At 41.7% G+C, this 16,293-nt stretch overlaps 1 protein-coding gene across 2 annotated transcripts in view; it reads left to right on the top strand.

Annotated features, from left to right (window-relative positions):
- Window positions 1-15,995, top strand: part of Lin52 (lin-52 DREAM MuvB core complex component) — an 82,376-nt gene extending 66,381 nt beyond the window's left edge. Inside the window, exons 6-7 of one of the 2 annotated variants that reach the window (XR_005876214.1) lie at window positions 2,910-2,970; window positions 13,145-15,995. Coding sequence is in view for 1 of the 2 variants with exons in the window: in XM_005086386.4 (XP_005086443.1) it covers window positions 13,145-13,200 (56 nt within the window). In the remaining variant the exon portion in view is untranslated. The remainder of the gene's footprint in view (window positions 1-2,909; window positions 2,971-13,144) is intronic. The other variant, XM_005086386.4, reaches the window with a different exon arrangement.
- The last annotated feature ends 298 nt before the right edge of the window (window positions 15,996-16,293 follow it).

Raw genomic sequence — 16,293 nt, 5'->3', positions numbered from 1 at the left:
TGAAGTGAATGAGCATACAAACACTCTGTAGTAGAACCCTGGCTCAAAGGCAAATGTGGAAGTGATTTTACATGTGCAAAATTTTTTAATAATGTATTTGATTTTATTTTATGTGCATTTATGTGCCTGCATATCTGTGTGAGGGTGTCAGATCCTTGGAACTGGATATATAGACAGTTGTGAGCGAACATGTGGGTGCTGGGAATTGAACCCAGGTCCTGGCAGAGCAGTCAGTGCTCCTAACCGTCTCTCCAGCCCTCCCCCCCTTTAATGTTTTACTTATTCTTATTTTGTGTATATTGGTGTTTTGCCTGCAGGTCTGTCTGTATGAGGACATCAGATTCCCTGGAACAGGAATACAGACAGTTGTGAGCTGCCATGTAGGTGCTGGAAATTGAGCTCAGGTCCTCTGGAAGAGCAGCTGGTACTATTAACTGCTGAGCCATTTCTCTAGCCCCAACATGTGCAAAAGTTTTTTTATGCACAGTGTTCAGAATAAAGCTGGAAGTACACCCCTACAATCCCAGCACTTAGGAAAATGAAGAGTTCAAGGTCATCCTCAATTACTTGATTACTTTGAGGCCTCTGAGCTATATGAAACTGTCTCTTTTTTTTTAATATTTATCATCATTATTACATTTTATTTTTTATATGTTTATTAATTTTGTATACAGTATTCTGTCTGCATGTATCCCTGCAGGTTAGAAGAGGGCACCAGATTTCATTACGGATGGTTGTAGGCCATCATGTGGGTTGCTGGGAATTGAACTCAAGACCTCTGGAAGAACAGCCAGTGCTCTTAACCTCTGCTCAGAGGTTAAGAGCACTGACTATTCTTCCAGAGGGCCTGGATTCGATTCCGAGCACCCACTTGGCAGCTCACATCTGTGTGTAAATCCAGTGCCAGGAGATCCAGTGTCCACTTCTGACCTCTGTGGGCACCAGGTGGAGCAGACATTCATACAGGCAAACACTCATACACATTAAATAATTAAAAATAGTAATACTAATAATAATGAAAAGGATATAAAATTCTCTTCTCACAAGTAAATAAATGTTGACCAGCTGCTATATGTACAGTATTGTACTCTTGTTTTGTTAACAGGGTCTGTCCATGTAGCTCTAGCTGTCCTAGAACTATGTAGACAGGCTGGTCTTGAACTCCCAGAGATCTTCATGCCTCTGTCTCTGAGTGCTGTGATTAAAGGTGTGCGCCACCGTGACTATCTCATATTACATTAGTTGCTGCAAGGGCTTCTGCAGAACTTCATGAAACAAGAAAGATAATTTCTGATTTTTTTAAGTGCTGTGAAACAAGTAGGTTGAAATGGAAGTGAGTAAAATTGACAAGGTCTTGATTTAGTTAGACTTATCAAGGAAACCACTCTGAATTGAGAAATTTGGGCTAAGACATAAAGGATAAAAATGATATCTACCATTTATTGACTTGCCAAGCAGTACTTTTTTTTTCTTTTCCTTTCTTTCATTTTTTTGAGACAGGAGCTTGCCACATGTATGCCTGGATAGCTTAGTACCCAGGCTTGCCTCAAACTGGTGACAATCTCTGGCTTTAGCCTCCTGAGTACTGAAATTACGAACTGGGATTGCCACACAGTCAGCTTCCTTCTTTTTAAAAATCTCTGGTCTAATCTTAAAACTATAGTTTCTAGTTTACAAACAAGAAAACTGATGCTCATGAGCATAACTTATTTTACTTGTGGTCATTTGTTTTTTTGAGGCAGAGTTTTACAGCCCAAACTGGTCTGCAACTCACTATGTAGGTAAGGATGACCTTGACCTCTTAGTCTTCTTGCCTTCACCTGTTAGGTGCTAGAATTACTGCTATAAGCCACTATAGCTGGCTGCTTGTAGCCTTTACATTTTGAGATCAAGAGGCTAAGACAGGATGATTGTAGTGAGTTCAAGGCCATTCTAGGCTACAATGTTAGACCCTGTCTCAAAACAGCAACAACAAAAATAAACCTATTTATATAATAAATCTAAACCTGTACCTGTCTAACTCCAAAGCTAGATGAAATAAACCATTTTCACTGTATTACATTGCCTGTCTAATCCGGAAAGAGACCAGAGAATGTTGAATTAATAGAGTAAAAATAATTCCCTAACCACAGTAATTTTTGATAGCTTCCTTTTCTTTTTGAGTTAAAAACAAAACAAAACAGATTTTTACTCTATTAACTGGCAGTATTTGTTTTGCTTTTTCAAATTAAAGTACTGTTCAAATTTGTTACTAATTATAAATTCAAATGTATGTGCTTGGTTTGTTTCATAATACTTACATAGGAAAGTAGGTAGGGGCTAAGAGCTGCCTGAGAAATTGAGAGCATTTAGTGATCTTGCAGAGGACCTAGGTTTAGTACCTAGGAACCATATGGTTCCTCATAACCATCTGTCACTCCAGTTCCAAGGGATCTAGCATTATCTAACCTCTGAGGGCACCAGGCATTCACATACATGATGGACATGCATACATGCAGGAAAAACATGCACACATATATAATTTTAAAAAAATCTTTAAGAAGAAGAAAATAGAGAAACATACCTATTGTCCAAGCTAAATAAAACAATTTCACTATCCATTTTCATTTTTTTTTACTGGGAGCTCTGCCTTTACAATTCCCTTGCACGAATATCCTCTTATCTTTTTCAAATTATATACCAAGTATCCTGTTTATTTATCTCATATATATTTTTAAATTCTCTATGCAAGGTACTTTTCAAATGTCTGTTTGATTAGTTTAAGTAAATGGAGTGACCATAACATTGTACAGGGCTCTGTAGATAACATAAAGTTAGTGTTGGGAGAGGCAGCATTGCTTTAGTGTACGTGTTTTGTTATCTATTTTCTTGCGCCAGCACTTATTGAACGTGTGTCTATCTGTCTGTAGTTTACAGATGAAAGAACTGAGGCACAGAGAATCTACATGCTTTATCTGCAAGAACCATCTAGTAAGTTCTAGATTTAGAGCTAGGTTTTTTGTTTGTTTGTTTGTTTTTGTTTACTCTTTCACATCATGCGTTTCCACCCTACTCATTTCCCTGTCCCTTCATATCTGTCCTCTGCCCTTACAACCTCCCTCTCAAAAAATAAAATGAAATTTAAGAGAAAGAAAAGAAGAAGGAAAATCACTCTCATCATGGAAGCGGTAGTGTGACATAGTAAGTCACACAGTAAGTCCTTCTATCCACGTGTCTTTACTTGCAAGTGTTCATTCAAAGAGTCATTGGTTGGGTTGAGGCCTCTGGTTTCTACTACACTATCAATGCTGGGTCCTCACTGGGACTCCTCTTGCTTTTCCTGCTGTTGCCCTATGTTGTGGGATCCTACAGCTTTGGGTCTCCAGGACCAGTCCCTTCCATGTGTTCTAGCAGATCACAGATGGGGTGGATGTTGGGGTGGTTAACACGTAACCCTGGTAGAACCAAGTTTTAAATCCTGTGCAAAGGTTTTCTATCGTAAGTGTTTAAAGCTCCTTTCAGGCAACAGAAAAAGTAATAAGAAAATAGTATTAGTATTTTCAATAGAAACAGTTATAAGGAAATAGTGTTATATTCTTCCTTGCTAGTGTTTTAAATAAACTCTGTACTGTGGTCCAATGAACCATGTATAAGAGTTACAGACCTCTATTTTCTTTGACAGCTTAAACTAGAACTAGTTTCAGTTAAAACTCAAGTTATAAATTTATAAACAAGGCTACTTCTAGCAACATTAAAATAAAGTTGTATTTTGGGTGTAAGGAATTCTCCGGGAGCTATGGGAATCCTTGTAGTATGAAGGAAGACAGCAGCTTCCATCTCTGCAGGCCATGTGCATACTGTTACTGCAGAAAAAGCAGTAGCATGGACGGTACATGCCCACAGCCCCACATGCTTGATGGATCTTGGACCTTGGGTTTTGCTGGATTTTGTAATTTCGTGAGCAAGATTTTTATTTTTTAAAGTTACATATTTCTGTGCTTTGCATTGGATATCAAATCTGTATTCTTAGGTTGTAGGGTTCCATCAAAATAAATAAATAATCTCAGCCCCTCCTTCCTCCACCCCCCATGCTCATTTTGTATAATATGGTAATGATATCACCGTAGCTGTAATTACGGGTCATCTTCATTTCTTTCATCTCTGCCTGTTCTGATGGCTTCATTCCTTTGACGGAAAAGATTTGGCTCTGGGTGCTATGATTATTTTGTTAAGCATTATTCGAATAGACAGGAGTGAGAGAAATTAATCAATCCAAATGCAATTAGCATCATGTTTAACCCAGTGATGGACGTCTCAAGGTGAAACAGCCAGGGGAGTTTCAGACATTATTATTCAATCTAGTAGTTCTTATCTAAATTATAATCAAGAGAGGTTCTATTGGCTTCTCAGTGTGAGGATGTAACTCTTTCCCTGCCCTAGGGGTCACGAAGACTAGTCCTTCTTTCTCCTCAGACTTAAGCAGCACTTAGGAGTGGCATGGACTTAGAAGGGAATTGTTGCCATATCCAAGTTGAGTGGAATGATGTGTACTGTGAGCTTGGCCTGCTTTCCCTAATAGTAGAGTAATATGAATAAGTTACCCTGACTTGGGGCAGAATATTTTGTGTGCTAATAAGGTACTTTGGCTAGTTGTTCTGTCTTAACCTAGGACTATGGGTTATTCCTGTTCACACTTTGAGTGAGATTATTACCCTTGTGAAGACTTGAAGTCATCATTTTCACCAGGATGTATTACTATGTAAAGCCCTGAAGCATGAGTATTCTACACAAATTTGTGAGTATTTAATAAAGGTTCTAACCCCCAGACTATTAATTCATTACTTTGTTCTCATTGTTTTTCACACAGTTGAACTTTTTTTTATTTTTGGTTTTTCGAGACAGGGTTTCTCTGTATTGTTTTGGAGGCTGTCCTGGAACTCGCTATGTAGACCAGGCTGGCCTGGAACTCACAGAGATCCTCCTGCCTCTGCCTCCCAAGTGCTGGGATTAAAGGCGTGTGCCACCAACACCCGGCTCACACAGTTGAACTTTACCCTTGAGAGGAACCATATGAGCAGAGCATAGTGACACCCACTATAATCCCATCAGCCCACAGGAGGCAGAGGCGGAGGATCAAGAGTGTGACATCCTTGGTTCTTGGCTGCTATACAGAAAGTTGGAAACTAGCCTGGCCTACATGAGACCCTATCTGAAAAAAAGGGGAGGGCGTACTAGAGATCTAGCCTAGTTGGTATAGTGCTTGCTTAGCATGCGCCCTTGCTTAGCCCTGGGTTCGGTCCCCAATACTGCATAAGCCAGGCTTGATAGCATGTACTTGTGATCCTATCTCTCTGGGGGTAGAGGCAAGAAGATCAGGAGTTCCTCAGCTACGTAGCAAATTTGAGGCTATCCTGGGTATGAGATCCAGTCTCAAATACATAAGAAGTAATTAGCTCTCATTTCTGGAATACAAATCTTTAAGATTTTTTTGTTTGGGATTTTTAGTAAGGAGAAGGATGTTAAGATTGCATATTTGAAATCTAGTCTTGTTTAGCTCTTAAAAGTTCTGAGCAAGCAGAATGGATGAAGAAACAGGCTTTCTCTTGCCAGAAGACAGCATTTTTCAAGTGCCTGACAATTAAGATTCTTCTACTTCTGCCCTCAGTCATCAAGCATCATGGCTGACACGTCTCATATTTTATGTTCCTGCTTGATGTTTATATTCTGAACAATAAATCTGTTGACTGGGCATTTCTGTTCTTTTTTTCCCCTCCTTCTGTTATGAAACACTATTAAAGTTATTTTCCATATTGGAACTGTCCAGATTTGTTTACCTGCTCATCAAGTCCTGACTTTCCTTTCTGCTATTACTTCTTGAATTAAACTTGGGTTATTGATAACTTGGTGTTCCTGTCTGTCCAGAGAAGATCTGACACTGAACTGGAGCTTGGTGAACAATCTCAGGCTGGCAAGCAGGAATTAATTGCTCTGTTACATACCGTTACAGTAGGAAAACGTCCCAGTTCCCTCAAAATCGAAATCAGCATTAGAATTACCCTTGGCATCTGTTTGTTCTCCTGCTACACCAAAATATCAGTTAACACCTGGCTTCACCTCCAAGGCAGTAGGCTTTCCAGAACAGTCTCTTAGAAAGCCTAGTAGGCACTCTGCGACTGAATTCGCTGATGAGCCCCACGCCCTCCATGCTTTCGGCATAGTACATGCTGATGGCCAATGAGGGATCGATCGCTCTTGTCATAGCTTTTAGAGAACATTCAGGGTTTCAGAGTCAAAACAGTCATTAATAGCAAACTGAACCATTCCTACAAAACATCTTTGCAAAACTAGTTAAGTAAACAAGCTTTTAACATGTTGAGTTAAACTAAATTAGGCTTTTATGTGTTCTGTTCTAAGTAAATCTTAGTGTAGGTAAAGAAGGTAACTGCCTCTAATACCCAACATGAGTCCAGTAAGGTTGTAAGATTTGGGTTTTGTTTTTGTTTTGTTTTGTTTTTCTGTTCCTATCATGTTTGCTTATTATGATAGAAGAGATGGAAGCAAAATATGATACACAGCTAAGAATGTTTGTCAAGAATATTCTAGGGCTGGAGAGATGGCTCAGAGGTTAAGAGCACTGGCTGCTCTTCCAGAGGTCCTGAGTTCAATTCCCAGCAACCACATGGTGGCTCACAACCATCTGTAATGAGATCTGGTGCCCTCTTCTGGCATGCAGGCAAAACATATAGGTAGAACACTGTATATATTATAAATAAAATCTTAAAAAAAAAAGAATATTCTAGCCCTTTGACTTTGGGGGAGTTATAAAGTGGGTGCTGGAGTGTAACTTGAACCTTCTCTTCAGGATTATTGAAGTCATCCATAAGGCCATGAAAGGCCATCAGCATTGTGACTGACAGAACTGCTCCCAGCGCAGTTCAAACCTCCAGAGTATATGTGCCATCCAGATGTGTGGTGTGCCAGTTACTGGCTTACAGCTAATAAATAGGGGGTGGGGAGATGGTTCAGCAGTTAAAAGAACTTGTTGTTCTTACAGAGGACCAAGCTTTGATTACTAACACCCACATGATAATCCATAACCATCTGTAAGTCTAGTTCCAGGGGATCTGATGCCCTCTTCTGACCTCTGTGGGCACCAAGCAAGCACATGGTGAGCAGAAATATGCAGGCAAAGCTCACGTAAAATGAGTAAAATTAATTTTAAAGTATTTATTTTAAAAAGAAGAATAATAAGCTTCCTTTGCCTGTCCTCATGCTGTGTGTTGGTTTATTTAGTACAGACATGGTACCTCTTATTTATGGGCAGCTAAGAAAATGCTGATGCTTGCCAGGACTGACCAAAAACCCAGGGAAGGAATTTCCGACTGAGAACAAAGGACACATGAGTTTGAAGGTGGTAGAACAGTATGTTTCTATGGGGCAGCTGAAAGATGGCACAAGATGTAATGACAGTAGGTTGCACTTAGGAATGCCTGTGTGACCATTGTACTAATTCCACCTTGAACAGAATCTGAAGTTTCCCAAAGATAAACCAGGGCTTGCCCACCAGGGTCCAGGTTCAAAATAGGAATTGAGTTTGAAGTCTAAGCCTGTTGAATACAGAAGAGACCTGCCCTGTCTTGGTATTATGTTGTCTCCTTTGTTTTCGTGGCTGCTCATAGTAGAAACTCCTAAAAGCTGCTGGTTGTTACTCTTCTAGATGAGGAAATAGCCAAGATGGGTAGGGAATAACTCTTCTCCACCTTGCAAATGTTTTTAATTACATTGCAGCACCAAAATATTTAAAGGAGATTAAAATTGAAACCCAAACATTTTATGAGTTTCTTCTATTTCATTAAAAAGTTGCTTAATCTTTACATTGTTCCCTACATAAAAAAGTCGAGCAGAATTTTAGCAGGCAATTGCCTCAAAGTTATAATCTGAAAAATCTTCCTGTAATGAAAGCCATATGTCATGGACAAAAGGTACAAAGCTCTGGCAGAGAGGGCTGGTCTCCAGAGAGATTCTGCACCCAATCTCGTTAACCAGGGGCCTCTGGTAATCCCTCATCCCCTCACTGGTGAGAAATCAATCTGTACTACTGAATCTTTTCACCCAGCCACCAGAAAATTTACTGCAGAGAAGGCAGTTTGGGGCTAGTCATTGTGGAATGGGAACTAGAGGCAAGGCAAAATGGAAGATGGGGGAATTGAAGGATCTGAGGAAAGAGATTATATTAACCCCACACCTATTTCAGAGTACACAGGATAGCATCCTCCCTTCAGCCGTGACCTCTTTAAGTGTACCCAGGTATTTACAGCTACTATGAACCTGACAGCCTGAGAGAAACTACAAAGGGGATAGAAGCAGCATAAACCTGGGAGTTGATTGTAGTCCAGCCACTTGCTGCCTGTCTGTGTGTACAAGTGGCCTCCTCCCCACACTCAGCAGCAGTTCACGTTAACCCTGCCATGACAGTCTTGTTGTGCTTTTCTCCATTTGTGATCTGTGTGCTCTCTAGGAGGGCCTGTAAATCACCATGTGACATTGTGTCATGCTTCTCATCACATATTCCCCTGGCTAATGACCAGTGGGCCCCTCTTGCAAAGTACGTAAGTAATATTGCCTTCCCATTTGAGCTGGTAGTTCTAGACAATAGACCCTAAAAGAAAAGTACAAATTTCACCAACGAGTACAACTCTGTCTGGCTGCTGTAGGTCTCTTCTCCTCTCCCTTTCCCCTTTTTCTTATATATGTGTGGTGCAAGGTATCAAACCTGCGAGGCAGCAGTCTACCATTGAGCCGTAGCTCTAGCTTTTAGGATTGTTTCTTTTGTGCACCAAGTATATATGTGTGTGTGAGGGTGTGTGCACACATGTGCGTGCAAAAGCTAGAGGAGAGCCTCAGATGTTCTTCCTCAGGCACTGCCCATCTTGTTACTAGTCCTGAACTATTGCTTCCTGTTGTAACACATTGTAGGCATTGGGAAGAAGAACCAAGAGAAAATGGAGGAACTACAAGTGCCAAGCTCAAGAAGGTAGATCCTACCTTGGCCATTTATCCAGAAAACAAAAACAAAAACAAACTATAACTACTGGGAAGGAGAGGAGGGGTGGAGGTAGGCAGGAGGTGACAGCTAGCTTCCTTTCCCCTAAAGGAAGTAGCAGCTCTGAAGACTCTTCCTAAGAGAGAGTTGAAATCTTTTGGTGAGAATACAGTAGCAAAAAACATTTACATATGTAACCCCTCCTAGAAGAAAGGGGTGTGTGTGTGTGTGTGTGTGTGTGTGTGTGTGTGTGTGTGTGTGTGTGTGTGTGTGTGTGTCTGTGTCTGTGTCTGGATAAGGAATATGAAACAGTAGCAGAAGGCTGTCTCTTTACTCCTAATGGGATTTTGTAACAGCATGTGCAAGTTTGTTTCAGAAGTCAAAAATGAACAGATGTTGGTATAAATTACCTCTGTGTCTGATGTCTTGCAAATTAAAAGCGCGGTTGGCATCACTAAACAATTTCACTAGGTTTGGGGGGGTGCAGTATGCGGGTGATGATTACAGTAGAAGGTTGGGTAAAAATCTTCACACTGCAACAGATCAAGAGAGCAAGGCTAAAGAAATGGGGAATAAAAAAAAGGGCTGTGTGAATTAATCAGAAATGTTAACATTCCTGATGACAAGTGAACAGGAGGGCACTTGCTCTGGAGCAGCCCCTGACCCATAGCAATTTCCCTGTGCACAAAAAGGGGTTGGTGCTTAGGATCTGATTTATAGGACACAGCCCTCTTTAGGGAGCGGCTATGTCATACATTCGTATATCTCCTATATGGGACTGGCAAGAAGGGAAACTTTCTCCCCTCCCATGTAGAAGATGATGTCTTTTGAATTGCTTTTACTTTTACAGTGGTTTCCTGCAACTCTGTGTACTTGGATTAGGTTGAAGGGGGAGAGATGATTGAGTGGAAAAGGAGTTGTTACGAAAAGGGATTGGTTAAATTCAAGGAAAATTTACCACTGAGAGACTTCAGAATCTCTGCTTATTTTTCCTTTTAGACTCTTGAGCCCTCAAATATTTGAGTCTTTAAAATTCTAAGTCTTAACCATCCAGGTCATTCTTTCACTCTGGGTTGGGACAACAGTAAGAGGCAAAAAGATGGTTTGGTGGTTAAGAACACTTTGTGCTCTTACACTGGATCTGGGTTCGGTTCCCAGCATCCACATGGCAGCTTACAACCGTCTATAACATCAGCTCCAGGGAATCTGACTCCCTCTTCTGTCTTCTTCAGGTGCTAAACATGCATACATACAGCTAAAACACACACATAAATAAAAATCCCTATTTTACATAACAGTAAGAAATTGGGAGGTTTGAAATCAGGGTGTGTCAGGGTTCTGTGTTACCTGTTCCTGGTTGCCACACTGCAGGCTCATGCTGCTTGAGTTACCCTCAAGAGTAAGCAGTTAACCCCTGTAGCCACTCTACCCCAAAGAGTAAGTACATTTGTAAAGGTTGGGTTAAGCTAGAGATTCCACTCAGTGGAGTTTTGAGATACCTGACCTCCCTCATCATCATTGATCTATTCATTCACTCAGAAAATGTGAGGGGTAATAAAACTTGTCCTCTCTAAAGATGATTGTGTTAGTGATTGCCACTATATTGACAGTATCCAAGAGAAGGTAGAGATGGGCTCTGCTTGCTCCTGTTGTAACAGGAAGGTGAGGCTTACCCAGCGACTACATACTTGAGCTAGAAATGAGTTCAAATTCTTTGTTCTCTTTGATTTTTCCCCCCCTATAGTCTCCCTGGTCTCTCACTCACTCTGTAGCTGAGTACAGCCTTGAAGCTCTGGCCCTCCTGTGTTGTCTGTCTCCAGAGTGCTGGGATTTCAGACATGCACCCCCATGCTCAGTTTATGTAGTACTAGGAAAACAGTCTACCACACAGCTCCAAATCTCAGATTCTCTATAAGGTATCCTTGCTTTCTCCCCTTAGCTAAGTAGTTGATTGAATTTCTTCTAGAGTAGTTAGTTCTTGACCCCTGATCTCCATTAATTTGGCATTACTTCCATCAAATGGCTCAGATGCTTACAGTCTGAATTCAGTCCCTTAAACCCAGGATAGAAAGAGAGAACTAACCCCACAAACTATCCTCTGGCTTCCACATGGGTGCTGTGACATGTGCACACACACACACACACACACACACACACACACACACACACACACACATAAAATAAAGTCTATTGTTGTTTACTGGGGATGGTAGGTGCCTTTAATCTCAGCACTTGGGAGACAGAGGCAAGTGGGTCAGTGAGTTTGAGATCAGCCTGTCCTATCTAGTGAGTTCCAGGCCAGCCAGGGCTACATAGAGACTTTGTCTCAAGAAAAGAAAATGAAATAATTTTCTTGAAATAAAAATAAAAACATATCACAGAGAGAATAGTTCACCGAAAACCACTGTCTAGACTTAATTGACTTTAGAGGAAGCATTAGCACTTCCTGTGTTCCTATTTTTCTTTTCATATTATTGTTTATGTAACCAGCATTATTCAATTTAGTAGAAGAAACAGGTACAAAACTTGAGTAAACCCACCAAGATTTGGGCTTGGGCAGCCTTTGCAGCACCGAGACACTCCCCCTGAACTTGCATACCTAGCTGACAGAATTTCCTCCTTTTGTTGGATCTCAGGAGCTAGTGAACACTGGGAAGGGTGGGCCGGTGACCCAGAAGCCTCCTTGTCATGACAGATTGTACATATAAGGAACGAGGGTATGGGCAGGGACGCTGGGGACTGTTTCTGCCACGCTGGTGATTGGACCTAGAGCCTGCTACACTCTAGAAAGTACTCTGCCAACTGAGTTACATCCCCAGGCCTTATTTTATCTACTTTATCTTATGACTAGGTCTGTGACTGGCCAGGATTCTAGGCCTTTACCACCAGGCCTGGCAAACAAGCAGCTGTTAAGTTTTGGTTGATGGAGTGGGGGATCTGTCTCATCATTTGCTCTGTCCCAGATAAAGGCAACAAGAAGATGGGGCAAACATCCTTTTCATTGCTGTAGGCACCTCCCTAGCTACTTCCTTTCTTTAGCCAAGAACATGTTCTTGTGAGGCAGTGAGAGACCGCCTGTCCTATGTCCACTGCATAGTTCTGGAAGACTCCTGGCTTTCCAGCCTAGCCATCAGAAACTTTCAGAGCTGTTAAATCCACTTAAGAGATCTAGAAATTGCTTTGTGGAGTGAAGATGGGGTTAAAGCGGGATGGGGTTACATTGCACGCACATGCTTATTGCGATGGGGGGCTTCTAGAATGGTGCCACTTTTAATTGGGAAATGTTCTACTTTTACTTTGGAGCCTTCCTTCCATACAGGAAAGTAGCTGAATAAAGCTAGCAGTAACTAGGTTTCAGAGATTGATGGTGCTGAAAGTCAGAGAAAGACACATAAACCTTGCCTGGCTATATTAAATACCTACGGACTGACAATGCCAAGAGAGAGAAGACCAAAGCTCTATAAACCCTGCTTTATTACACCATCCCCAGATGAACTGCACTGAGGGAATATAAACCCTGGTATATTACAGCACACAGGGCCTCCACTGCTACGTGATGACTGGTTTTGATTTGAGTTTATAAATGTGCAGAGACCAACAGTCCAGACAAGATTCTAATCTTGGCTGGATTTTAGCCTCCCAGAACAAACTCCAGAAGATAGTGAACATGCATGCATATTAGAGTTGAGAGACAGAGAAACAGAGAGGCTTACTGGGAATTCCCTTAGGAGTTTTTGTAAGGATAGCTGATAGTCTCCCCTGCCCCCCCCCAGCCACCATCTCCTTCATCTATACTTAAACAGTTGCCAACTTCAGATTTGCTGTCCAGTTCTAATTGTCAGTAGTGGTTTGTTTGCCTCTTTTAGAGCACTAGTGATGATTGAATTTGTTGGGGTAGCAGTTTGGTATACAATTTATTTAACTATGTACCAATTGATTTAATTACCAATATACTTTTTATATTAACATGTAAGTGCAGGTGCACAGGACAAGGGTGGAAATCAGACACTTTGGGGAAGTTGGGTCTCTTGTTCCAATCTGTGTTTTTAACTTAAATTTTCCTGTACTCCCTTTTTTCTATTTTAGATTTTCATTAATATTTTGTTTACTTTGTGATTTCAGCCAGAGAGATGACAAGAGGCAAATTCCTGAACATCCTAGAGAAGCCCAAGAAGTAGCAAACGCTCCTGCACAGGTGTCCTGAAGACCATAGCCAAGTTCCCTTCCCAGTGTAGCTCTGATGAGGCACACCACATGCTTGGGAAAGACTGGAGCCTGAACTTCCTACTCCCCTGCTCCTGGCACTCTGCACCTGAGGACATTTGGTAGCCAGAGAAGAATCTGTTCTACCCAAGGATCATTGCCATTCACCGAGCCGGCTTCGCAACTCTGTGTATTGGTAACATAGAGTCCCTGTCATTCTGGAAGGTCCTTTCCAGAAGTAGTGCAGGAGTCCCGGGACCTTGGAATGACCCTGATTCTGTAATGGCAGAGTCAGTGTGACATGGGTTACCGGGCTCTGTTGAGCTGTACTTGATCTCTTAAGAAGCACTCACGATGAGGACATCAGAGACCAACTGCATTCTGGACCAGACCTGGGAATGGTCTCAGACCCGACAGAGTCTGTGACTTCCATTTCTGAAGGAAGCTCTTCTGGAAATGTACGCCTTCCTTTTAAGTCTATACCTCCAGGGACACTCCTGCCCTAGCGCTGCCCCTTCCCCACCTCCCAGGCCCACCTTGCAGGGTCTAACTCCAGACCAGTGGAGCTCTTGTAGTGGCTGCCTTCGTGGGATTGGCTTGTAGAGTGAAGGGCTCATGCTGTGTCACCCCGAGTTCTAGACCTCCAGACTAGTATGAAGATAAGAAAAAAGTTAGGCTGTTGACATGTGTAAGTAAAAAAGTAAGTGTGACTTCTAGTGGGAGGACATGGTTGTGAGAGTCCCCATTTGACTGACAAGAAGCCCTCCCTGACTTAGTGTGTGCAATCGAATGCTAATAATGCTTTGTCCCCCTTTTCCTCCTCTCAGCCACGCATCAGATACTTCGCTTATATGATAAAAACACACCCATAGGAAAATATTCTGGCTTAAATACAGCTCTCACAGACTTCTTTGCTAGTTGTATGTGTCTGCCAAACTCTGAAAATCTTGCCCATGGGTAAGATGGATTAGACTAGTCTTTCACATTTTGAAAAGCTCAGAAAGTTCCCTCGGTATTATCAGAAGAACAGCTCTGTGGCAGTCATCCAGTGGGAGTTTGGGCACAGGAGAAGCTGTGGCCAAGTCTGGGCCACGCATCTGTTAGGGCACAGTACTCTTGAGGTTCATAGCAAGCTCCTTGGCCATTCTTGACATTTGTGCCTAACGCTAGAATTGCTGTTCCATTTTCCCCTTTATTAGTGCTATTTGATCAACACAATCTTACTTTTTGAAAGGAAAACGCAATGAAATATGAACCACAGTAGGTAAGTATGAGAAGAGAAGCATTCTGCTGGAGTACTCCCTAGAAGGGAGTTGATTTTAAGCTTAAGTCTGTGATTGACATTTTTTATCTCACTAAATGCGGTTAAAGTGGGTGTGTGCGAGTGATCAGAAAATAATGCCTTATGTCAAGTTTTTCTTCACTCTGTTTTTGAGAGTTGATGACATCAGGCACTTTTCAGAGTTTGGGGACATTGAAAAGTATGTGGAGAATACTGGGATAGCTCCCCCAAACCAACTCGTCTGTAATGGGAAGCCAGTAGTTGGTGTTTTGATCTGCTATGGCCTCCTCCTTTTTACTGTCATCCTATTCACCAGCACTTAAATTAATGTAAGTAGATGTTTTAGAATTGTGATATTTATTGTTTTTGTATTTGTCATCCTTAGAAATGTTAATGATGTATTTTTATATTGGTAATATAAATTTATGTACAGTATATATATGTATTTTAGAATGTTAGAGGATTATACTTTGTGTATAATGTGTCTTCATAATAAATATGTCCCTTGTATAGGAGGTTGAATTTTTCCCTTAAAGGGCCAAGCTGCATGTTTAAAGCCTAGACTCATTAAAAGTACAACTCAGGTGACAAGTCCAAATCAGCCATCCTGCCCATTACTGCTAAATTCCCTGTCCCAGTAGGAACCTTTAGAAACCTTTGGTACCACCTTGTATATTGTCAAGGATCCATCTCTCTCCTCCAAACAGTGGACAGTAACATCCTATTGATCCTTCAGTTTGGATTCTTTCTTCTCACACATAAAGTCTCTCGTCCAGTAGGAATTGTTCTTACTCCGAGCAGGTCCTAGTGCCTTATGGGTCCGAGCCATGGAGTCTCATAAAGCCTCCATTACATTTCCACACACCAGACCTCTTTTTCCCATAAGACCTTGGTGACCCCACTGGAGATGTGCCATTCCTGTGACGATGATCACACCCGATCACAAGATCACACCTAAGTGATGAGTCCAGATCTTGCTGTCCTTTGTCACAGGCTCCCTGGGATTATGTCTCCCTCCTGCGTGTCTAGGTCTCCCATGTCTTCATGGAAGACCTCTTCATCTGCTTTAGTATGAGTTCCTTGTTTGAGACCCAGAGAAGTACTCACCTGGGCTCTGTCCCATGCTAATAGTGGATTTGTCTTCACCAGAGCCTGTCCTTCTAGAGAAAGCATTCCATTTTGTTGTTGTTATTTTTCTTTTTGTTGTTGTTTTTCAAGACAGAGTTTCTTTGTGTAACAGCTCTGGCTGTCCTGGAACTCAGTCTGCACACCAGGCTGGCCTTGAACTCACAGAGCTCCTCCTGCCTCTGCCTCCTGAGTGCTGGGATTAAAGGCATACGCCTCCACCGTCCAGCGAGAAAACATTCCATTTTAAGGAAAACAAATTGATAACACAGCTCACATAGGATACTAATTTTGTTAATTACAAAGCACCCTTGTTAATTTTCTTTATCTTTTTAATATAAAACATGTTTCCCATAATTTAAACCTTTGGACATTCATTGTGTGTGTTTTCATGAACAGTCATGTGTGGAGGTCAAAGGGTGACTTCTGGAAGTCCTCTCCTTCTACCCTGGAGGTCCAGGACTTGAACTCAGAACATCAGGCTTGGCAGTAAGTGCTTTTACCCACTGAGCCATCTCACTGGCCCGTATAATCCATTTCTTTTTCTTTTTACAAAAACAGGATTTCATCACGTAGTACTAGCTGTCCTGGAGTTTAACATGTATGCCAGGCTGTCCTCTAACTCACAGAGATCAGCTTGCCTCTGCCTCCAGAGTGCCGC

Source organism: Mesocricetus auratus, unplaced genomic scaffold (genome assembly GCF_017639785.1).
Source record: "Mesocricetus auratus isolate SY011 unplaced genomic scaffold, BCM_Maur_2.0 Super-Scaffold_15014, whole genome shotgun sequence".
In the NCBI taxonomy this organism is placed as follows: Eukaryota; Metazoa; Chordata; class Mammalia; order Rodentia; family Cricetidae; genus Mesocricetus; species Mesocricetus auratus.
Note: the sequence above shows the minus strand (reverse complement) of the source record. Positions and strands in the feature narration are given on the sequence as shown.